The 22,785-nt window shown below is 49.0% G+C and overlaps 3 protein-coding genes across 6 annotated transcripts in view; 2 read left to right on the forward strand and 1 right to left on the reverse strand.

The window, feature by feature from the left end:
* The window catches only part of RASSF8 (Ras association domain family member 8), a 75,581-nt gene extending 70,836 nt beyond the window's left edge, over window positions 1-4,745 (forward strand). For 2 of the 4 annotated variants that reach the window (XM_050325377.1, XM_050325378.1), the window contains exon 6: window positions 376-4,745. In XM_050325377.1, the coding sequence (XP_050181334.1) occupies window positions 376-497 (122 nt within the window). In that variant the 3' untranslated portion in view covers window positions 498-4,745. The remainder of the gene's footprint in view (window positions 1-375) is intronic. The other 2 variants (XM_050325379.1, XM_050325381.1) reach the window with 2 other exon arrangements.
* SSPN (sarcospan) overlaps window positions 437-22,785 on the forward strand; it is a 69,849-nt gene continuing 47,500 nt past the window's right edge. Inside the window, exon 1 of the mRNA XM_050325383.1 lies at window positions 437-531. Coding sequence (XP_050181340.1) covers window positions 490-531 — 42 coding nt within the window. The 5' untranslated portion in view covers window positions 437-489. The remainder of the gene's footprint in view (window positions 532-22,785) is intronic.
* On the reverse strand, window positions 18,561-22,145 carry BHLHE41 (basic helix-loop-helix family member e41). Its single transcript, XM_050325376.1, has 5 exons — window positions 21,927-22,145; window positions 21,606-21,669; window positions 21,213-21,320; window positions 20,888-20,999; window positions 18,561-20,762 (listed from the first exon to the last, which is right to left on the reverse strand). Exons 1-5 carry the CDS (start codon window positions 21,986-21,988, stop codon window positions 19,750-19,752), a joined length of 1,359 nt encoding a protein of 452 aa, XP_050181333.1. The 5' UTR covers window positions 21,989-22,145; the 3' UTR covers window positions 18,561-19,749.

Below are 22,785 nucleotides of genomic sequence, written 5' to 3' on the forward strand. Positions count from 1 at the left end.
AAAAGGCAGCCAGGCCTTAAAATGTCAGTGCTTGTGTGAACTGTCTCTTTTGAGTGGGCAGGAAGCTGAAGCTTTGAGTTGTGTGTAGGTACAATCCCTTCCTGCACATTACCATGTTTTCCATAGGAGAGTATCGGTTATGGACAGCTATTTCTGGTAGATATTCCTGGTTTAAAATGAGTAGGAATCACGCACCATATATCTCATCCCTTCCTACCCAGGCATTTCAATTGTTTGTTATGTGTGGTGTTAGGTTTATTTGTTGTTTGTTTGTTTTCTTATCACACTAAGCAGGAAGAGGGGAGGTGTTTTATGGATCTCCCCCCTGATGATGACTTTTCTGACTGCCTTTTTTTTTTTCTTTTTCCTGTCCAGAGCCAACATTTCAGTCTGGGTCACTGAAGCGCCCTGGCTCCTCGAGGCAGCTCCCCAGCAACCTTCGGATCCTACAGAATCCCCTGTCGTCTGGTTTTAACCCGGAGGGCATTTATGTATGACAGTACATACCTCTTCTGGAGAGGACCTAGCAAGGTACCCTGGACAAGATACACTTTATTTTATTCTGCCAATGATGAATGGAAGAAGTTTTTCTCTTGTTTTGTTCGGGGTTTTTTTGTTACGCCACCGTGTTATTTTTTATTTTTTTTTCTTCTTCCTCTTCTTCTTCCAACACACCACTCGGAGCCATACCCTGTGCACTGATGCTAAAGAGACAGGAGCTTGTCTCGATTCCGAACTGGCAAGGATGACCTTGCTGTCAACACAGCTAGAGTGCAGAAACCTCCGCTGTTTTTGCCACTTGAGAAGTGTTTGGGAAGGTATTGTCCCGTGTATAGGCGTAGATGGAAGACTGAGGGTGAAGGAAACCGTGTATGCAACTTCCCTGAGGTTTAATTTATTCCCTTTAATCAATGGACCTGTGAATGTTGACCTTTTATATTTTTATTTTTAACTTGTGAGTAATCACGTATGGCTGTGTGTCAGTCTGACAAGGTGACTTTAATTTGTGTGTGCAAACACCCCCCCAATTTGATCAAGTACAGCAACCTGCAATGCAGAGTTCTGTGGGGTGCTGAACCATTGCAGTGGTTTCTCACCACTAACTTTGTTCATTTCTGTTGTGGGTCATAATATGTCACGTTCCATCCACTGCTACCTTTTAAGGCTTGAAAAGTGAGCTTGTGGGTTTTACTTGCTGTTGAATCTGCCTTTGAATGAAGCACCTAGTGTTCAAAAAGATTTATGGATTTTAAACCTTGGCTTGGTAAAAATATTTCCAGCATATAATTGAGGATGCACTAGTTAGATGATATTTTATTATATAGAATGTATATTTGAAATATTTTGCCACATTGTATATGCCTTTTGAGAAAAGAACAATGTAAGAAGTTGTCTTCATATATCTTACCAAAAGAGAGTAGGAGGCTTCTCACTGTGTGTGATTTTGTACTTTATTTTTTTCCCACTAAGCCATTACAGTGTTGTTGTTTTGAGGTAAATCTTGCTGTTGGAGGAGAAGAAAGACACAAAACAAACGGGCATCCTCTTCCAGCCTTCCAGAATTCACTCAAGTTTTGTGGAGGGAAGAAACCTGGCAGAGAGTCCCTCGAAGTCAATAGCAGAGCTTTCCCTGATGCGAGTGGGGCCAGGATTTCATCCAGGTTTAGCCCCTTTGAAAGACGTCACTTGCAGAACGTAAAGCTCACAAAGCAGGAAGTTCACACGTTTGGTGGTCATTTTTTTGCAAAACATGTGAAAAGGGAGCATTTTCGTATCTTGGTGTCGCTCTAGTGCAGTCAAAGCTGAGCGAGGATTAAACAGAGTGGTTTCCCTGCAGGAAGTTTAAGACAACACCGGGTAATTTTGTTGGTTACAGACCTTGATGTTGGATTGCTAAAGGGGACACCAGGTTTGTGGAGAAAGCGACTGGCAGCAGTGGGACACTGCAAACATTGGAGGCTGGCCTCATGGATGAGCTAGAGAAGGGATGGGCCTTCCCTGGTTGTGTTTGGGTTTTCTGTTCTAGCAGCAACTCAGAGCACCATCCCCACCTTGGAGACGCCCTTGGCACGAGGGGGGGACATCATCCTCTCACTCAGTACTGAAGGCTTGGGCTTAGCCAGTGGCAAAATGACAGAGCTCATTTGATGGCTTTAGTAGGGTCAGGATTTTACTGCTGGTAGGAAACTCCAAGCTTTTTTTTGCCACAGAAAAATACTTAATTCCTAGCATCCTCTTGTGTTGATTTACTTGATGTGCAGATAAATGTTAATTTAAGTCTCCTTTTTAAAAAAAGGAGCTTCCTGACAAATGGAAGTTTTAAAAGATACAGTAGAAGATGAAGGATTCCTGAGTGTTTATTGCATCTTTTTCCCTTTCCACTTATTAATAGCATCATATATTCTAAAAATGCTGCTGTATTTAGATTAACAGCAACAGATAAGGCTGTGAATATATAAAGGACCTTTCCAAATGGACTCTGAATTTTTACTGTTTAACTTATCATCAGGTCTTTTTTTTTTTTTTTTCTTTCTTCCATCTTCCCTTGTGAGCAAACTGGAAAATCATATGTTCCTTCCTGAGGAATCTTTGCAGTGCTCACAGATTTTATTGTTACTTTATCACAATTCTGTGCTCATGTTTACTGTGCCCGTAACTTTGTATTAAACAAAAAAGAAAGAATGTGTGTACATATATATATATCTATATATAAAAAAAAAAGTGTAAAATATACATAGTTTGGGGACAATATCTGTCCAAGGTACTTGAGCATATATGCCTTACATTCTGGGTTCAATTTACAGAAGTGAAATGGCCCTCTCCAGTGGATATCTTGCATCTTCAGCACCTCTTGATGTTAGAGAACTGAGGCACTCAGCACCTTGCAAAGTCTGGCCCAAATTATGCTGCATGGGGGTGGGGGGAAACAGTCTTGTCCTGAGATGAAGTATTTTTAAGGCAGATCAGCATACTTTAACCCCAGCTAACGTTTCTGTCACACTTCTGACTGGTCCATCTCCCACAGGTGTCAGTTGGAGCTGGACTGGGCTCTTGCATCACAACAACTGCTCTCTTTCTCTGCCACATTGTTATTTAGGATGGAGGGAGGAAGAAAAGGATTAAAGGGAAGGGTAAGAGCAGCTCTGGAGGGCTTTAATTACGGCTTTGTAATAGAATCAGAGGAGGAATTTGCCATTTAAGTTACAAGAGTAGCACCTGCTGACTGCAGCAGCTGTTTGACAGAGGGGCCAGCCTGGAGCTGGCTCAGGAGTGGCCACTCCACCATCCCTGAGTGGACCCTCCTTGTCAGGGCTTTTGGCACGTGTCAAGGTGATCTGAAAAACGTTCACAGCTTCAGCCACTCATGTGGCCAAGGAGAGGCTTCGGTATCCAAACCTGCCATTTGCGAGACACTTGACAAATTCCCCTGCCCCCACCATACTCCTCTTGCTTCTTGAATTTCACCCAGGCTGAAGTTCTGTAGCATTTTCACCCTCTCTGTAAATAAACCAAAAAGAAACGGCATGCCCTTGCATTAAATGTGAATTGAGCAGTGTGTAACAGTTAGAAAAATTCCTCACACTACGGCATTTAGGATTTTGCTTCTGATCAACTGCGGAACCTCACTCTTTTTCTTTACAACTGTAGAAAAAAAACTCATTTTCAGAAATGTCCCAAACCTACTTACAGGGCATTAGCAGAAAGGAAGCTACACATACTGATTTTTAACAAGTGCCATGTTATTGACTGGGCAGCATGATAAAAACGGGGTTTTTTTTGCTTGCGTTAAATAGTTGAACACACAAAGCACTATTTTCCAGTGCACGGGGAATTTATATGGAGAACTCCTGTAATTTATTACTAGTGGAAATTAACTGTGTTATCTCTCTCATCCATGAGGATACAGGTTATTTTTGCTGGAGATGCTATGTTGTTAGGGGAAAAGTGGGGGGGTGACCATTTGAAAAGCCAGTAGGTTGAGGCTAAGGTGAACAATCCGAATGCCCGAGCGAGGGAGAAACCCAAGTCCCACTCTGAAAAGTCAGCTAGGAACACGCCTCCCAGGATCTTCTAGTGGGACTTAGGTTCCCAAGTGCCTGAATTGCTTCTGGAAATGGTATGTTTAGCTTTGAGATTACTTGCTTTTCTGAACCCTTGCAAGTTGGGAGGAAGTTCTTGAAGAAGAGAACTACCCCTACTAGCATTAGCAATATGCAAACGTGTTAGGTAAGAGGGAAAATATCCTTTACTGAAATAAAAATCTCCTCTTGGGGCAGCAATTGCCTTGTTTTTAGCGTGAAGAGTATTGCATTATTTTAGTGAACTGGGTGGGATCATGTGAGTATGATCAAAAGAAAAAGAATCGATCCTGTAATTTTTAGTGAGTTACCTTGAAGCATATAAATTCCTGATGTGCATTAACTTGAGTGAATTAGGCCTTAATGATCCATGTAAATAACAAAACTGTATTCAGATATTTTTTTCAGAAAATAGTCTCTTAATGGTCTGTACTGTATTAAAATAAGTGTCAAAGTGTTACTTTTATATTACACCTCTTTTTCTTTTTTTTTTTTTTTTTTTTAGAACATTGAAACACTGCATGTTTATTCTGTTTGCTACAGTATTTTAATGTTTTGGATGAAGGCCATCGGTTGTATGGAGATGACAAAACAATCGTTCTGTCTATTTATTCAGTATTGCTGCTTAAAGTTTTCAAAATAAAGCTTTCAATGCCAATATAGTGACTGATTGAAAGCTGTTCTAGCTCTCTTCAGATGTTTTTTTCTATGTTTATAGAAAATTAAATAAGTGAAACTTGGTGTATATATATAAGCTGTTATACCAGCAAAGAATTATTGCAATAATACTGGGGGGAGGTTGGGGGTAAGTGTGTGTAGTATATACCTAATTGTATGCATGCAGTGAATGCTTTTAGGTCTCAAGTTAATGGAGTGCTGAAGAATGTTAAATCCTCTGTGGTCTTGCAAGCACTTCACACATGTGATCAAGCAGTGGTTAGTGCTTCATGGTGCTTGTGAGGGCAGAACAAGGTGGTCACAAAGGATCAGCTCTGAGCCCTTTGAACCTAAGGGGATTTAAGCACATTCTTGAGTATTCTTGTTTCTGACTGGGGCCTAAAAACACAGTTCTGATACAAAAGTCTTTCAGTTGCAGCAAGGACGCCTCAAGCATAGCTGGTACCTCTGAAAATTCTAGTAGTTCTGCCATGGATGGGGAGTGTGCCTCCTCTACTTGTGAAGGGTATCCAGAATGCAGAGTGTTCACCCTCATGACCATCCCGTGAAACTACTAACTAGGGGTTCTGACTGGAAGATTTGGGTTGCTGGCGCTTTAACCTAGAGAAGCAACGCAGACTAACTGTGAAAACACGAGTGAGCGTTTTATTACTGCTCTGCTTCAATGCAAGATGAAAATCTGTATTATATGTAACTATATTTTTTGTCATTTAAAAAGCTTCTATTTTTTATTATTCTCATGAATGGTTGACCAAAAAAAAAAGATATTGGATATGCTCCCATACAATAAATTCCCCTCTGAAACTCTGGGTCTTTCCAGTTCGTGGTTTGCTGGAGTTGCACCGTTCATCTCGCGCACGTCTCACGGTACAGCTCTGTCAGAGAACACTGGGCCTGAAAGCAGGGCCAAGGTAAAGCTGGGTGCGTCTGCAGCTCAGACACCCTCACAAAAGGGCTGTGTGTCGAGCACTAGGACACTGAACAATCCTAAATGGCAGTTTACTTGGTGTGGGATACGCAGCTGGTTGGGCGTGGGGCCTCTGGGGCAGACAGGTCCTCTGCCATAAGCGTGCACATGCTGTAATCTTAATCAGACAAAGCCCAGGCACTACAAGAGAGTAGAGCAGCTTGCTTTGAGCTGAGGAACTGCTTCTAGGATTAATATTAACCCTGAACAGATAGAATTGGTCAGCGACTCAGAAGACGTGTAACTTAAAGCAAAGGGGTAGAGGTTTGCTTGGAGGTGATCAGGGAGGGGAAGTGAACGCACAGAATCTCCACACAACAAATGCAGGGTGCCTTGATCCTTCAGGGAGCAGAAAGAAATTAAGCTTTGAACAGGGAACTGCAGGCCTCATTCAGGTGTATTTAATTGTGCTGAGGACCTGAGGGGGTGTGATGATTGCTTGAGATCATTTGAGTTAATCAAGGCAGGGAACTTGCTACAGCTGGAGACTTGTGATTTAAGCCATCCAAATGCGGTCCTTAGTCTAATATCCCAACAAATGGATTTTCCTAAGCCAACTGGAGCCTAATCTCATTAGAGGTGAGGAGCAATGAGCTAACACTGTTGACTGGTGATGAGAAAATGTCATGAACTCCACTGGAAGTCCAACACGTGACACTCATGCTGTCGGGGCCATGTAAGTTGTGGGGGCCCTCTGCTCCTGAAAGCTCCCCTTTTCTGCCCCTGTGCAAGTCAGCTGGCTGGGTTTTGTGGTTCCCAAGGTTTCCCAGCGTGCTCAGCAGGGCCAGGCCCACAGCTGCTGGTTCTGATCTTTTGCTTTGCCTTTAAAGAACAAAGTGGTGTATTTGTATGTGGCTGCTGCAGCACTAACTATTAGCTCAGTGTAACTGGGCCGCTAATGATTGCGAAACCAGACCAGATTAATGGTCCATTTCATTCAGAAGCTGTACTGAATTCTTCTGCCTGTCACATCGGTGTCAGCTAGGTAGCATTTCTTTATAATCCCAATTTTTAATGATTGTTTCAAATAAGATGTCTCGTGTCTGAAGTAGGGCACAATGAGCAACAGTCCCCATTACTGCCTTTTTTGAAAATGATATATTTGCTACCTTTGGTATTGTAGCTAGTGTTAATGAGTATTTTCTAGGTCAGCCACTGCTTCATCATTAACTTTCTCCAGAAATACTGGAAGGAGGCAGCCTCAACTGGTCTGTTCTGTTCCACTTTTCCAGGTGGGTATGCAGTGTACTTTTTCCCCATCCTTTGCAGCTGTTCCGTGTGCTGTCGGGTCAGCAAACTGCGGGGTTGATGTGTTAAACATGAGCAACTGTCCAGGGGGTGACTTGGGAAGAACCTCCTTGGCATGTGGATGTGCAGCAAGGAACTGATGCAAAGGGGGATAATAAACTTAACTGAGCAACCTCACCACTTTTCTGATCAGCTTAGGCACTGCCAGTGTCCTCATGTCACTTCTGGTGGGTCTGTCTGTGCCTCCCCTGGGCGGGAAACCTCCTTGTCATGCAGACAGCCCTGGAGTTTCTCTCCTGTGAACCTCTGTATTTGCTCTGCACTGACTCCTGCCTAGGACAGGCGTTCGTCCCTTGTGCAAACTGAAGTTTGATTTCTGGAGGCTTTTCGGATCTGAATCCCTGGCTATGGAAAGGCTGCAGGGATCTGTGCTGTCTCTGGCAGAGTGACAGAATGTCATCACAGTACCATCACGCTTCTGTTCAGTCATTTGGAAGATGACAGAGGTAAAATACCGCTGCACCAGGCCGGGTTTTTGGCTGTGGGAGCTCGAGGTTTGGTGTTTATCTCCAGTATTCGCAGTGATCTGCACGGGTTAAGTAAGTTTTGTTCCTGAAAAATACAGCATGATGCTGTTGTTCAGGCCATAGTCTTCCCTTTCTCTCCATCATTTTTGCAAAAGCTATTTTGTGCTTGTTGTTTCAGCTACACACTTTGTCTTGTTCTACCCCTCTGCAAAAGGAGGAAGGCAGTAATTGGAAGACTTAGTGAGAAGTGCAGTATAAAAGATCTACTATTCCATCCTGGGTCAGGTTGTAGGGAAGAAATGTTTTCTGATATTTCAACGAGCAAAAGTTTGGAGAAAAATATTCAGAAGAGCTCCAGCTGGGCTTCCTCCACTTTCTCACAAGGGGACTGATCTCTTCTCTCTGGTGACCAGTGACAGGACCTGAGGGAATGGCTGGAGCTGGGTCAGGGGTTTAGGCTGGATATTAGGAAAGGGTTCTTCACCCAAAGGGTGGTCAGGCACTGAACAGGCTCCCCAGGGCAGTGGCCACAGCCCCAAACCTGCCAGAGTTCAAGAAGCATTTGAACAATGCCCTCAGGCACATGGTGGGATCGTTGGGCTGTCCTGTGCAGGGCCAGGAGTTGCACTTGATGATCCCTTTGGGTTCCTCCCAACTCAGGATATTCATTCTACAATTCTGGAAAGGAAAGTCCACTTAAAACAAACCTTACCCGATGCAACACAAATAAGTGCAAATAATTACCTGCCTAGGTATTTTAAAAAGGAGGGCTTCTGGTTAAAACAAAACAAGAAGGGGAAGGTGGTGGGAGGAGGGAAGTGAGATGCAGACCAAGTGAAACACCTTGAACCTCATTCATATTTACCCCGAGGTCACTTTCACTACTGGTGTGATGGACAGTGAATCATCCAGCTTTGAAGCAGGTGACATGGTGTCACAGGGTACCATCAGGAGCTATTGCTACAGTGAAATTCAGGCCAGCCTTTAAATGGGGAATAACTGGAATTTCTCCGTGGTTGCCTATGGAGCTTCTCCTGAATTACAGCCTGTCGCAACTTGCAATAGCGTATCCCTTTTATCGGGTGTACCCAGCTCATGGAATGTTACGTGCCCAAAAAAGATGATTTGGCTTCAGCAGTCACAATCAACCTGAGGTGAACTTTGGTCAGTGAGGTAGAAACTGGCCCTTCTGGCAAGCTGAAGAGATTCTCCACTGTCGTGTAGCTCGTGTCACGTAGCAAAGGAGCACGGAGGAGACAGCAACACAGTGGATGAGAAAGGCAGCAGTGTCCACCAGCTGCCCTGAGAGGTTTGCTGGAATGCAGGGCTCCTGATGACTTTGTCCCCTCTGGCTGCGCCAGCGCTGCAGTTCCCAGCAGGCCCACACGAGAGAGCAGCAGCACACGCAGCACGCACCGCGCCACGAGAAGCAGGTTTTTCTAGGAACACACAGCACGTGACAGAGAGTCGCGTGAGACACCCGGCATTCCGTCCTGGAGTAGGTTCTTTCTGAGAGGACCCAGTGGTACTTGCCAAGAACCACATCCCAGTCCCAGTGTGTGTGTAGCTGACACACAAATGATGCAGTTCCTGCAGTTTCTGTGCAGGCCTGGGAGGTTTCTGAAACCTGCACAGATGTGGGTCGAAACGTTCCATTTTAGGGATTATCCCATGCCTGGCATATTTACCTGTGCCTGGGAAGCTCTTGTTTGATTTTCCAGCTCTGCCACAGATCTCCTGTGTGTGACCTTGGGCAAGCTACTATAATCCCTCTGGATTGGAGTCCCCCAGCTGTAAGCTCGAGATAATACTGCCTCATCCCCTTTGACTTTGTCTGTATATACGGAAGGCCCTGTGGGGAGCAGCGTCTCGTTTCCTATTTGTTTGGTAAACAGTCCTTAGCACAACGTGGTCCTGAACTTGGCTGTGCCATCCAGATACTGCTGCACGAAGTGTATTTTTATATCCTATCAAGAGGATGACAGGAAGTCACTCTGAGTTAGTTTTACCTGGCAGGGAGAGGAAGATGCAGGCGTGCAGAGGGAAGCCGGGGGTTTCTGAAGGTGAATTCTTGTTTAGCTTTTTCTAAACGGGCAAAAAGGAAAGGCAAGTAAAGGGATAAAAGAACTTCGTTTCAGCTTTTTTTCAGCTCTCTTTTTGCAAAGCCATGCTGTTACTAGAGGTAGCCTCAGTCCTTTTGCTGCTTCGGGAGTGTGTTGTACCTAATCGATAGAAATGATTCGCTGAACAGGCAGAGATTTGCTTGGTGATCCTAAATGTCCCAGGGTTTCCCACAGGTCTGATGATGTTCTAACAAGGTGCATGTAACCAGTAATGCAGCGTGACAGGTTCCCATGTCACAGTTTTCTGTAGATACCCAAGTGCCCTTTGGTATTAGGAGCTGAAGAGATAAAGGGCAACAGAGTTAGAACTGTAGGAGGGTGCCTTTGTTTGATTGTTTCCTGATTCCAAAGCGTTTCCTACGTGCTCCAAATAAATTTAATTAACTCACAAACACTTCAGCAGCACTTTCTCCGGAGTCCTGCACAGAATGAACACCCTTCACAGCATGGCTTAGCACAGAGTCTCAGCTGTGCTGCATTAAAGATCATTTGCAGCTGCTGGCATTTGACAAGGCAATGAATAATCGGTCCTGCTGCACCTTATCTTGAGTCCTGCTCCATAAAGTTCTTGCTGCTACCTTTGTTTGTCACCTGAGGAACTCAACAGCAGGAGGCACCTATTTCTAGCCATACACATCTCCTTTGGTAGGAAAAATGGACTTGGCCTGCCCCCAGTGTGCAACCATACAGGATAAGCACAAACTTCAGGTGCTGTGGGCAACCACAAAACGAGGCTCAGTAGCCTTGAGAAGTGTGAGTCAAAATTAAGAACCATTATAAAAGCTATTCTGTGTTAAAATGTCAGGTTTGTGTTTTCGTGTAGTGCAGATCATCACGACTTGGGTTACCTCAGTCTTTCACCTTCAAGACATAAAATATTCTTAGAACCTGAACTAGGAATAAGGGGAATCTTTCTGGCACTGTTCTGTCTCATTTTGGCTATAGAAATACATGCTCTCTGTAATGCACAGGAGGAGATGGGCTCACTGCATTTCCCTGCATTTCCCTGCCTCCTTGTCTGATTAAAACTGGAAGGTGGAAAAGGTAACTGAGGCTTTTTATTGTCAGGAACTCCATCTGAATGATGGAATTCTGGGGTGGCTGTGTTGGGGTTAAAAGTTTGAGTCTGTTCAGCTGACTGTACTGAGCTTACTGCTTCTCTTGTCAGCCAGAAGCTTGAGACTGTCCTGCACGGTGGAGGTGCCTTCAAGTCAAGGGGTTGGGCTTGCATCTTGAAGGCACTGCCACGTGGATGCATCGGGAACATCCAGGGAAAGGAGGAGATCCCCTCTTCACAGGCTTGTACAAACACATGATTTGATTGTACCCATTAGGGAAAATGCTGGGTCAGCCCTGAACTGAAGCCCCAGCCCAGGCAGCTTTGTTGCTGAAGGTACAGGTGATGCCTGAGGAAAACGAAAGGGGACATGCAGTACCTTCTCCCTGACATTGACAGGCAGCTGAATTGCCCTCAACCCCTGTGAGTGTATTGCCCCGGGGTTACTAAACTCCAGCAACTCCGTGACGTTGCTGTGTACTTTTAAAGGCAGTTATTGCAGACTCGGCATGTTCGGCAATCACAGCAAACAGCTGGACTCCTGGAAATACCTCCAGGGCCTGGCAGGGCACTGATGGGAGCGTGCCTCCCACAGGTGGCTCCTGGGGCACGGCACGCAGATTGCTCTCAAAGGTCACTTTAAATAACTGTGCTTGCCCTGTAATTTACAGCACTGGAATTGGCCCCGTGACCAGCTGCGTTGGGCACTCTGCAAAGCCGCTTCACGTTTTGCAGGCGTGGATGTACCTTTACAAATGTTATTTCTCCGGCCCTGTAGAGCAAACTGCAGTGCAGGCACACAGCTGCTCTCTGGTGTGCTGAGGAGCGGGGACACGTGCAGCCCAGGTTCACACAGACGTGTTTTTCTTGGCCTCCTGATGGCAGCAGGTTAAGCAAAGGTAGCACCTTTTCTCCCAGGGATCAGGAGGTGTTGAAGGATGCACAGCAGCCTTAACTCTGTCCCTTGTCCACACACGTTCCTGTACTCTTCAGTCACCTTGGTAGCACCTGTAATAAGGAGTTTTCACCTATTCCACACACTTCCTAATATTTTTAAGCAGTGTCATTAAACAGTTTTTTTCTTTCATCTCCTTCCTGACTTCACTCTGGAAAATGAAGTCCTGGTTGAGCGCATTCAGCATGACAGACCCAGCAAACTGCCTGTGTGTGTCCAAACCAAGCATCTGTGGGATGGTACTGGAAAAAAAACCCCACCGTGGTTTCAAATCCCTGACTCCCAGCAACTTCTCCCTGGAACAACAGAGGGCACCACTCTTCACACAAAAAGCTGAAGCTGGAAAAGGAGCAGCCCTGCCTTTGAGTCACAGTTTGGAACGTTTATCTCGCAGTAGGTGACTGAGATTGAATATCCTTCCTCCAAGGGGGTTCACCTCTGCATCTCCCGCTCCCTGTGCCAAAAGCTGCTCTCGGAGACGTGTGTGCTGTTTCTCTGGTGGATCATGCCCTAGTTTGCACAGAATAATTAAGCAGTTGCTGGAGAAACAGCTTTAGCCTGTTTGATTAGAATCTTCACACGGGGAAAGAGGAAACCAGAGTGCCAGTTCCTACCACAGCTCCTGTGAAAATCTGTTTTTATTCCAGTGGGTTTGCAACATAAAATGCACTGACACTCTGCAAAACAGGGCTGGAGCCCAGGTTTCTCAGATGACTGTGATATCTCCTCTGATCATGCTGTGCTGTCCAACAGGTGCCACCACGTCAGCACTGCCACTGCCAGCAGTTCTGAAATAAAGGGAGCAAATCTAGTTCAGCCCTTGAAAAAACACTGATCTGTGCATCTCCCTCTGAGAAAGGCTCCAGGGCAGAGCTCTGAGTAGAAGGCAGTGATAATCATCTGAGCCCAGAGCAACTGGAGGGTGGAGATGTATCCTCTTAACTAATTTGTACGAGGCTCTCTCTTGGTCCCACGGGCTGTGGTGAGTCTGTGTCCCAGGCAGCTGTCTGGAATCACATGGAATCTGGTGACTCCTGTGTCCAGACTGTGTCATGTGAGCATCAGCAGGATTGTGGTGTGGCTGGGATCGATGGCTGCTCCCAGGCCCTTAGGCTGTGGTAGGGAACAAACCAGCAGGAGCTGCTGGGACTGTATCCGTGCCTTTCCCTGGCACAAGCAGGAGGGTCCATGGGCTGCCATTCCTGGTCTTCCAGCCTTGGGCTTGTGGAGGTCCATCTGTAACACACATACATGGGAGGACTGGGTATGTGACAGGTAGGGTGAGGGGTGACTGGCAGCTCCTAAATAACTAAGTTCAGGTACATAAAACACATAGCATCTTCAGCTAGGGGAATTCCTGGTCTTTTTGTGCTGCTATGAAAAGGCTGGGGGTGCTTGAAAGCTAGTCTGGTTTTCCCGTCTAGTTTTTCCGGTTCTGGGTGAGTTTTTTGCTAATAGAAGGTCTTGCTTTCACCTACAGACCTTATTTTGCTATATCCATAGACCTACACGACCCTACAAGAAAAATGGAGACTATTTACAAGGCTGAACAGGACAAGGGGTGAATGGCTTCAAACCCACAGTGTAGGTTTAGAATGGATATTGGAAAGAAATCCTTCCCTGTGAGGGGTGGGGAGGCCCTGGCACAGGTTTCCCAGAGAAGCTGTGGCTGCCCCATCCCTGGAAGTGTCCCAGGCCAGGTTGGATGGGGCTCTGAGCAACCTGGGCTAGTGGAAGGTGTCCCTGCCCATGGCAGGGGGTTGGAACTGGATGATCTTTAAGGTCCCTTCCAACCCAAACCATTCTGTGATTCCATGACAGTAACAATATTGCTGTTTGAGAAGAATCTAAGTGAAAAAAACCAGTCTGCTGAGGTGTTCCCCGATGGCACTTTATATTATCCCTCCATCTGATGCCCTCAAGGGCGGCAAACCTCTTGATCTTTGTTGCTTTCTGTACAGAATTAATTAGTCCGCACCCGTTATCATATCCCATCAACACTCATCGGAGGGGACAGAGCCTTAAGCTGCGCCGGGGAAGGTTTATTTTTTGGGCGTGAGGAAGAATTTATTCAACAAAAAAAAAAAAAAAAAGAGGGTGGTTAGACATTGGAACGGGCTGCCCAGGGAAAGCGGTCGAGTCACCGTCCCTGGAGGTGTTTAAGCCAAGAGCGGAGCCGGCTGGGTGGTTGGGCGCGGTTGCTCGCAGAGGGATTTTTCTTCCAACCTAATCGACTCTTGTGATTGTCCGATCGGACAATTGTCCGATCGGACAATCGCAAGAGTCGATTAGGTTGGAAAAAGACCCCTCTGAGATCACCGCCATTCCTGAGGGGAGAATCTTCCCCCCCCCACTTCCCTCCCCGCTCTGAGGCGCCACGCGCGGCCCCGCCCTCTGTGTGTGTGTGTGGGGGGGGGGGGAACAAGGTGACCAATGGCAGCCTCGGCCGCCGCCGCTGGCCCCGCCCACTCGCACGTGCCGGGCAGCGTGCGCGGCGGTCACGCGGGCGCGCGCGTGACGGGACCGGTGGCGGCGGCGGCGGCCTGAGGGGCGGGCGGGCGGGAGCGGGGACGGGGAGAGGAAAGGAGAGGATTCCCGAGTGAAATAACAGCAAAACGGCCCCTTATCGCTTTCATCCTCACCCCCCCCCGCCTCCCCGAGGTGCCTCCCGGGAGCGCTGTCCCCGCACGGAACGCCTCCCGTGCGAGCCCTGTGGGTTGCCGGTGGGTGCTGCCTTGGCCGCTTTCCAGCCGTCCGCGCCAAACCGAGCGGGACGGTCCGTTCCCTTTTCACCGGGTCGTATAGGCTGGAAAAGACCTCTAAGGTCATGGAGTCCAACCATCGTGGTACCAAATGCCACATCTCAGTCGCTCCGTGAACACCTCCAGCGACACCGACTCCGCCACCACCTTGCCACCCCCTTCCAATGGCTAACCACCCTTTTTTTTTTATTTGTGAATAAATTCTTCCTGATATCCAACCTAAACCTCCCCTCCCTCAGTTTAACACTACCTCCTCTTGTTTCAAGCAGAGTATGAAAAGATTTTTCGTCTTTAGTTCTTTTCAGCCTCTCAGTCCCTTTGCAGAATAAAAGAGTTCAACTTCCACGTTAAAAGGAGATGCTCTGTTTCTCCAGCTGGCAGTTCCGCAAACATTCTTGGAGATTCTCGATGCCCGGAGAGGGTGTGGAGTCTCCCTCCCTGGAAATAGTCCAGAACCATCTGGACACAATCCTGTGCCATGTGCTCTGGGATGACCCTGCTGGAGCGGGGAGGTTGGACCAGATGAGCCACTGTGGTCCCTGCCCAACCTGACCCATCCTCTGATTCTGTGAAGAGAAGCTTTTTTTTCCTGCATCTCAGGCTACTTTATTGTTGCAAAGTTTGCCCTGGGTGGTTTATGATTGTTCCCACTTGTATTTGATGGAGATACTGATATTCCAGGTCCTGCAGCTGGAACCCAGGGTCCAGTCTTATGAGCTTTACTGGAAGCTGTGATCACTGTACAACAGAAATACTGATCAGGGTCACTGCTCACGGGATCTAAACCAGTGGTTCTAGCCAAGTCTGGAGCCCTTAACACTTTAATTAGGCCCGTGTACAGGGACTGCTGCTCCCACGTAAATGGGCTCCTTTGCAAACAACATTATGTGTAAGAAAACCGTGGGCCTACCTGCCACCCACTGCTGGGCTGGAGCCTTGGCAACCTTGTGGATAAAGTACAGTGAGAACAGACTCCACTTCAGTGTCTGTCGGCTCAGCTGGCTCTGTGGGGCAGGTATTACTCCAAACATGCTCAGGGAGACAATTTTCTGCTGAGGAAGAAGTTGCCATATTACTTGGCTCTTTCCCTGAGATTGTTGTCTAGAAATTGCTCAGTCGTGAGAGCGACTTGGCCACCTCGTTTAAAAATACAAAGTAAAAAAGCCCCCAAAACAATAGGCCTTTAGGGAGGTAGGAGAAAGAACTCTTCCCACCTGTCCCGGGCATCGCCTGCCTCCTCTGGGGCAGCAGGAGCGCCGGGCGGGAAGGGGAATGCTTTACATCCCGGGAAAAGGCAGCAGGTGCTCTGTGAAGTTCAGTGAGGCAGAACAGCCTGGTCCGAGGCAGAGCAGCTCCCTGCAGCCGTGATAGAGGCTGTGATGAATTCAGTGCTTGTGACAGACTGACAGCCCTGCGGACCGAGATGTGTAGCCACAGGAAGGATGCAGGGAGTGAAGCCAGAGCGGCAGCTCGCCCTTCCTCGCTCACATCCACCCCACACGTGTCCAGGACTCGCACAGCAGCTGCTGCTGGCGGCAGGTGAGCCACTGGCTTCTCTCTGCTGCTTCTCGGTGAGCTGCTCTGAGCCTGCAGTAGAGCCAGAGGCATTAAATAGAGATTCAGACTTTCTTGAGTGAAACTGGTTCTAAAAAAAATCCTTTTTTTTTTTTTTTTCCAGTAGAGGGGCAATTTGGCAGTTGTTTGCTCTGAGGTTGTACTTCCACGTTCATTTCTGCAACTGGTAGGCAGGAAACATCTCAAATAAGCCAAGGATCACATGGCTCCAGCAGCTGAGGTTGGAAGGGAAAAGGAAACAGTTGCAAGACCCAGGTTGCAGGGCAGACTAGGAATCTACTGTTGCTGAAACACACCTTGCACACAGTCCCCAGGCTTGCTGGATGTCAGACATTCGGTCTGCCCTGACTAGGGGTGAAAATTAAAGTAGCTCCAAAACACAGGCTTAGGACCTACTCCAAGGCCCCATTATGCTCCAGAATAGGACCCACGAGGGTTAACTGATAGGGTCAGGCTTTTCTTAAACAGGGCTGATAGCTGAGTTCTGTAACTGTAACCCTTCCAAATATAAAAATTCCATGTCCTTCAGTGGGAAGTACATGATATTACCTTCCACTGACTTAACAATCTCAACCATGTTTATTTAACACCCTCTAATGGAACCTGTCATAAATACAATATACTGGATAATAAGATGTTTTCAAAGTTTATTGCTTAAGAAATTAAGCTTGCATCCCTTATCCTGTGGTTTATGGGATAAGGGAATATGGACTCCAGTGTATACAATAAATGTAGCGCCCAGTCCTGCACTCTTAGCACTCCCATAAGTGAATGTATATTTAAAGCTGTGAGGCTCTTTTCGAGTGGGTTTTTTTCAGCAAAACATACAAATTGATTTAGGCTCCAAAGGGATCTGAGGAAGCCTGAAATTTAATAATTAAGGTTGACACTAGGGTCCCTCCTGTCACTTGCCTTTTGCCTCTGGCAGCAGTGGGTTATCAGCCCCAATTACATCCCTTCTTCTCCTGTGTTTGCTTTTGTTAGGCACTGGGATTATCAGAACACACATATTTTGTCTTTATGTTTTATGTCATAAAATTTAATAGACTCCACTGATGCTGCAACTTGGCGTGAAGTCATTTGGCACGTTTGATTCAAGGCCTAATAAAAACAAGCCTTCCTGTTATTGTGCATGGTAAATACTGAGATTGATAAAACCCCTTAAGGAGCTAGGTTTATAGCCCAATGAAATCTAAACTGATTCATATTCCCAAAGGCTGGAAATTTGAAAGATTTGTAAAGCCTGGCCTATGTTCAGGTGTTTGTACAGCAGAGAGCTTGCCTATATCTTTAATAGGAATTGTATTTACTATAGCTTTCACGTGAAGACTGAAATCCCATATTACTTTATCGATCCTACTCAAGTAGTTTAAAAGGCCCGCTTATTTTTCACCCAGTTTATCATTCCTCCTGTATTTTAAAGGATTGCTGGAATTAACACAAGTCTTGGGAAGTTTTTTTTATTCCATTCCAACTTCAGTCCTTGTCAGCGTAGATAGTCAGCGGTACTGGAGAACCAGCAGAGGGAGCACGGAACGCTTCCTTCATCTCCCTCTTACGTAAACACTGGCTTCTGTCTGAGGGGTTCCTTAATTTCATTTCTCTGCAAGAATTTGTTGCGAGAAAAGGTGATCTGAGGCTCAGATATTACATCTGTGGAAGTCTGTGGGGTGCTGCGTTTCCATGCTGATTACTTGCCTGCTTCCACCACTCTATTCCCCCTCCTGCTCTCCCCCCTCTGCAAACTGTGCAGTTTTCATGGAGTATTTCCAAGCTGGGACATCCATCATTCATTCCTGCAGAGATTACGATACGTCATTAGGTGGTCAGGCAAATTGGAAAGTTTGCTCCTCGTGAGCAAAGAGAGCTCCCCGTGCAGCTCCAGGGCTGTAAAGTGTTGATTCCAAAGATTAATATTTTGCAAAAAGAAAAGAAAAAGGAAAAAAGTAGAAGTCAGGAAGAAGCACGGTGTGTTCCTCACACATGCTTTACACTTTGCTTTGTGAAACATGCACATCTTAAACCAGAGCTTGCTAAAGAGAGTTAAAGGAAACCAAGCAAATTTGAACCCAGATCAAAAATGTGAATTTAAATTATCGTCAGCCACACAGTCATACAGTTTGAAGCTCAATGCACCCATTATTATGTATTATCATTAAATTTTTAATTAGTAGACAACCCCATTTTGTGTATTAAAGTTTTTATTCCTTAGTAAGAATTTTTTTTAATCACAAAATAGTGTGGAAATATTTAGATAATAGAATTCATGGAGTGCTGGAAAATACTGAATATAAAGATTGATTTCTAATATATCACATACTAAACTGTTCTAAAACAGCTGGTTTCTTGCAGACAGGATTTATTTTTTTAATAATTTAAGACAGCATAAGCTTGTATCAAGCATAAGCATTGTAACAAAAGTGCAACTTTTTCAGCAAATCCTCCCAAAAGATATTTAACTCAAAATATCATTAACACATATTTTTTTTTTCTCCCTACAAAAATAGCATGTCAGACATCATTAATTGGATGTATTAACAACTATTTACATACAGCCACTCTGTAGGCTAGTAAGATTTTTTTTGTTTTTAACGTTGTTTAAACACAGCGTTTGAGGCAAAACAGTAGCAACAGCAGCAGCAGATGCACCAAACGGACTGACGGACCCCGGACACGCACACACTCCTCGCCAGGCTGTGGTGTCTCACCTCTTACATAACATTCAAGTGAGATTTCTCACAGTGCTACCTTGGCAACAAACTAAAAATATCTAGGCAAGGTCTTGGTTTAAGCCTTATTATAAAAGCTTTATCTGTGTGATTATCTGGCGTCTGGTTTGTCTCCAGAAAGGGAAATCGCAGTATTTTGAGCATGGGATGAGGGGAGAACCCATATGGGAAACTTACCCCAACTGGTTTAATCGTTCCTGATTGCACAGCGAGGTGTTTACCTACGGCCTCCAGTTTGTGTCACTGGGAATTTAGGATAGAATGAGTTCAGGCTGATGAGTTGCTCTGTGTTTTCTTGGGGGAGGGAAGGGGGATTCTTTTTGTAGTTCAGTGCAGTAACATTCATTTTATACAGCAAGGTTCGGGGTGGGGGGAATCTCTCGGAAACATACTGAATTAAATAAAGATGGGGTGAGAACAAATGCACTTGCCACACCTGTATACCTTAGCCAAAAAAAAAATAAAAAAAAATAAACACAAGGTTATGTAATGGGTCTGACCCTCCTTCCCTTGCACACCCAAAACTCGCTGGAGCCAGCGGCATCCCCGGGTGCTCAAGGCACTGCAGGTTTGGGCTCAGGGTGCATCCCTCCACGCTCCGGTCCTCGATAAAGTGCTAGCACAGGTGCTGGGGTCTGCCCTTCCTCCCTCGCCTCGCCCCCTGCCCTCACCCTGAACCCACCCAGGTCTCCCGGACAAACAAGTGCAAGTTCCCAAGTGGGACATACGGACACACTGTATAAACCCATTCCAAATAAGGTGCCACATTTAAGTTATTCTATATAGAGAAAAAAAAAAAAAAAGTATCCTTACTATGTCCTCTTCCTTCTTCTTTTTTTTTTTTTTTCCTTATTTACGCATTTATAAAGCCAAACATTAAAAAAATACTGAGTAGCAAATTTTATCCTCGACGGTCCTCTTGCGGGGGCCGGGCCCCGGCACCCCGGCGACCCCTGCCCTCCGCGGCAAACCGGGGGTGCGGGTGCCGGCCCGGCGGCCCCTCGGTCCGAGGGGAGGGCGGCGGCGGCGGGGGAGCCCCCGGGGGCGGCTCACGGGCCCTCGGCCCCGGGCTCCTCGGCGGCCGCGGGCTCGGGCTCCTCGCCGGGCTCGGCGGCGGCGGCAGCGAAGGGGTGCGGGAGGTGGGGCGCCGGGGGCAGCCCGGCGGCGGCGGCCGCCGCCTTCTCGGCGGGGCCGAGCACCGAGGACAGGCAGGGGAAGGAGGCGGCGGCGGCGGCCGCGGCGGCGGCCGCCTGGGCAGGGATGCCCGGGTAGAGCAGCGGGATGGGGGCGGCGGGGTAGAGATACTTCTCCAGGCTGCCTTTATCCAGGAAGGGCTGCATGTAGGCGGCGGCGGCGGAGGGCGAGATGAAGTAGAAGGGCAGGCAGAAAGGGGCGGCCGCCGGCTGTCCGAAGGGGGCCCCGCCGCCGCCCGCGCCCAGGGCCATCAGCGAGCCCAGCAGGGCGGCGTCGGGTCTCACCAGCGCGGCCGCCGCCGCCGCCGCCGCCTCTGCGCCCCTCGCCGCCAGCCCCGGCGGGCCGGGCAGGGGGCTCGGGCCGCGGTCCAGCTTCCGCCGCTTGGGCGCGGGGGGCAGCTCGTCCCCCGACGGCTCCTGCTTGATGGCCAGGGCGGGCAGCGCTCCGCCGGCCGCCGCCGCCGCGGGGCCGCGCTCGGGGCGCGCCTCGCCCTCCCCGCCGTAGCCGCTGTCCGTGTCCGTGTCGGTCTCGGCGCTGAGCTCGGCGGCGTGAGTCCGCTGGATGACGGGCACGCAGTTAGCCTGGCCCTCCGGCTTGTGGCCCGGCGCGCAGGGAGGGGCGGGCGGGGAGGAAGAGGAGGAGGATCCCTTGCTGAGGGGGCCCGGCGGCGGGGAGAGGAGCTGGGGGCCGGGGAGGAACTGCGAGGAGATGGAGTGCAGGTGGCCGAGGAGCTGGGCGCATCGCTGCTCGCGGGGGGTCCAGCTCTCGAAGCGGGAGAGGTACTGCAGCACTTCCTTGGCGCACGTCTGAAAGCCCGAGTGGAAGGCGTCCAGGTCGGCCTGCACCGGAGACTTCATGGACCGCTCTCCTGCGGGGGGGACCGAGCGGGGACAGCGTTTGCCCGCGGCTCCGGCTTGGGGTGCCCCGCTCCGCGCCACCCCTGGATGCCCCCGGCCCCCGCCCGCCCCCGGTGCGCCCCCGGGCCCCGCTTACCATTCTGCAAAGCAATGATCTTCTGGTGCTGCTGCTCCGTTAAGGCTGTGAGCGCTTTCAAGTGTTTCAAAGTCAGTTCCAGCACCACCGCTTTCTCCAGGTGTCCCAGCGTCTGCAAAGGCGAGGGAAGGGGGGCGGTTTGGCTACCTCCCGGCACGCTTTGGCTACCGCCGAACGCCGCCTCCGCTAACTTCGGAGAAGCCGGTCCCCGAGGGGCATTAGGGCCGGGACGGCGGGCAGGCAGCCCGGAGTCCCGGGGGCTGCGCAGCGGGCAGGCTGCCGGCGCCTGCATCTGCATGTACATATACGCTCCCCTGCACCTTACCGTCAGTTTGAGATGCTCGGGCAGCAAATCCTTCAGCTGGGCAATGCATTCGTTAATCCTGTCTCGCCTCTTCTTTTCTATCAGTCTATGTGGCAGTTTGTACGTTTCCTAATTAGCGAGACCCGGAAAAGCCGAGCGTTAGGCTGAGTTCCCTCGGAACGCCGATCAAAACCAAAACAAATGTCATGCGGACCACATGCCGCGCAAATTATCGCCAAGGCACCGCTTTCCCCGCCGTGCCAGCTCGCTCGTAAACCCGCTTGCAATTCGGGGGGCAAGTTAAACGCGCAGACCCCCCCGGGGATGCTCTTGGGAGTGAAGCTGAGCCATAAAATTCAGCGAACCCCCAATTAAGCGCTTAAGCGAGAACAGCCCCAGAAAACTTACTCTTACCTTGCTGTCGTCCCTCTTCACGCCTCTTTTGGGTTTGCACATATACAGGGCAGGGTAGTCCAGCCTGGAGAAAAACACAGAGATCCGGCATCGGCAAGTGCAGCGGGAGCTTGCCTGGCACCTCCTCGATGGGCACACGGGCGCCGAGCGCTCTGCCCGAAGGGCCGGGCGAGGGATCGCCCGGGTCCGCCCGCGGAGGGAGGCGGCGAGCCCCGCGCCCCGCCGGGGAGCCGGCGCCGCTCCCGGCGCTCCGCAGCACTTTCCCAAGAAGACGAAAACGCCGTAAAGACACGAGACGGAGATACTGCCCCGCCGCCTTACCCTATAAAATCCCTATGCTCCAGTAGCTGCCTCTCCGGCAAGCGGGAGATTCCTTCATCCATGTCTGGCAGCGGCTGATGTTTCGTCGCTGCTTTTGACTGAGCCTGCGGGATGCTGAGATCAGTCTCGGGAGATCCGCGAGCGACGCTGCGCACATGCAGCCTCCGTCCCCCCTCTCCCGTGCAAGTGGCCAAAAGTGTGCGGCGGCTCGTCCTCTCCCCCCCCCCGCCCCGCGCCAACCACCACCACCACCAACCCCAACCTCCCCACCCTCCCCTTCTTCCAAGTGCCGCCGCCGCCGCTCCCCCGCCTCGCCCGCCCGCGCTCCCGCTCTCCGCGCACACGCCCGCAGCTCCCGCCGCCGCCGCGCGCTGCCCGCGGGGCACGCGCGCCGCCAGCCAGCCCCGCACCCGGCTCACGTGCGGCGCGGGCGGGGGCGGGACCGGGGAGGGACGGCGGAGGGGGAGAACCGGGAGGAGGGAGGGAGGGGGGGGTCCCGGGGCCGCCCTGCGAGACAGCGGCTTCCCCCCTCCGTGTGTCGCTGCCGCTGTCACAGTCAGCGTTGCTGCCCGCGATTGCCGTCGCTCTCGCCGTGGTTTTGTTAATTTTTTAATTATTTTAAATTATTTTTCTAACGTTGTTTTTAAAAATAATTTTACTTTTGTATTTTTATTATTATTATTATTATTATTATTATTAATTTATGGCTGGGGAGGATACCCTCCCGTGAAAAACATGCCCGGAGGGGGTGTGTGGCGGGGGGGGGGAAGAAGGGGAAATAATCGAGCCCCTCTCTTGCGGAGGGGGCGATTAGGGTGTCGCGTTCGCCATACGTTGTATATAGATTTAAGGATGCGTG

Source organism: Myiozetetes cayanensis, unplaced genomic scaffold, assembly GCF_022539395.1.
Source record: "Myiozetetes cayanensis isolate MyiCay16 unplaced genomic scaffold, myiCay2020 scf3, whole genome shotgun sequence".
Classification (NCBI taxonomy): domain Eukaryota; kingdom Metazoa; phylum Chordata; class Aves; order Passeriformes; family Tyrannidae; genus Myiozetetes; species Myiozetetes cayanensis.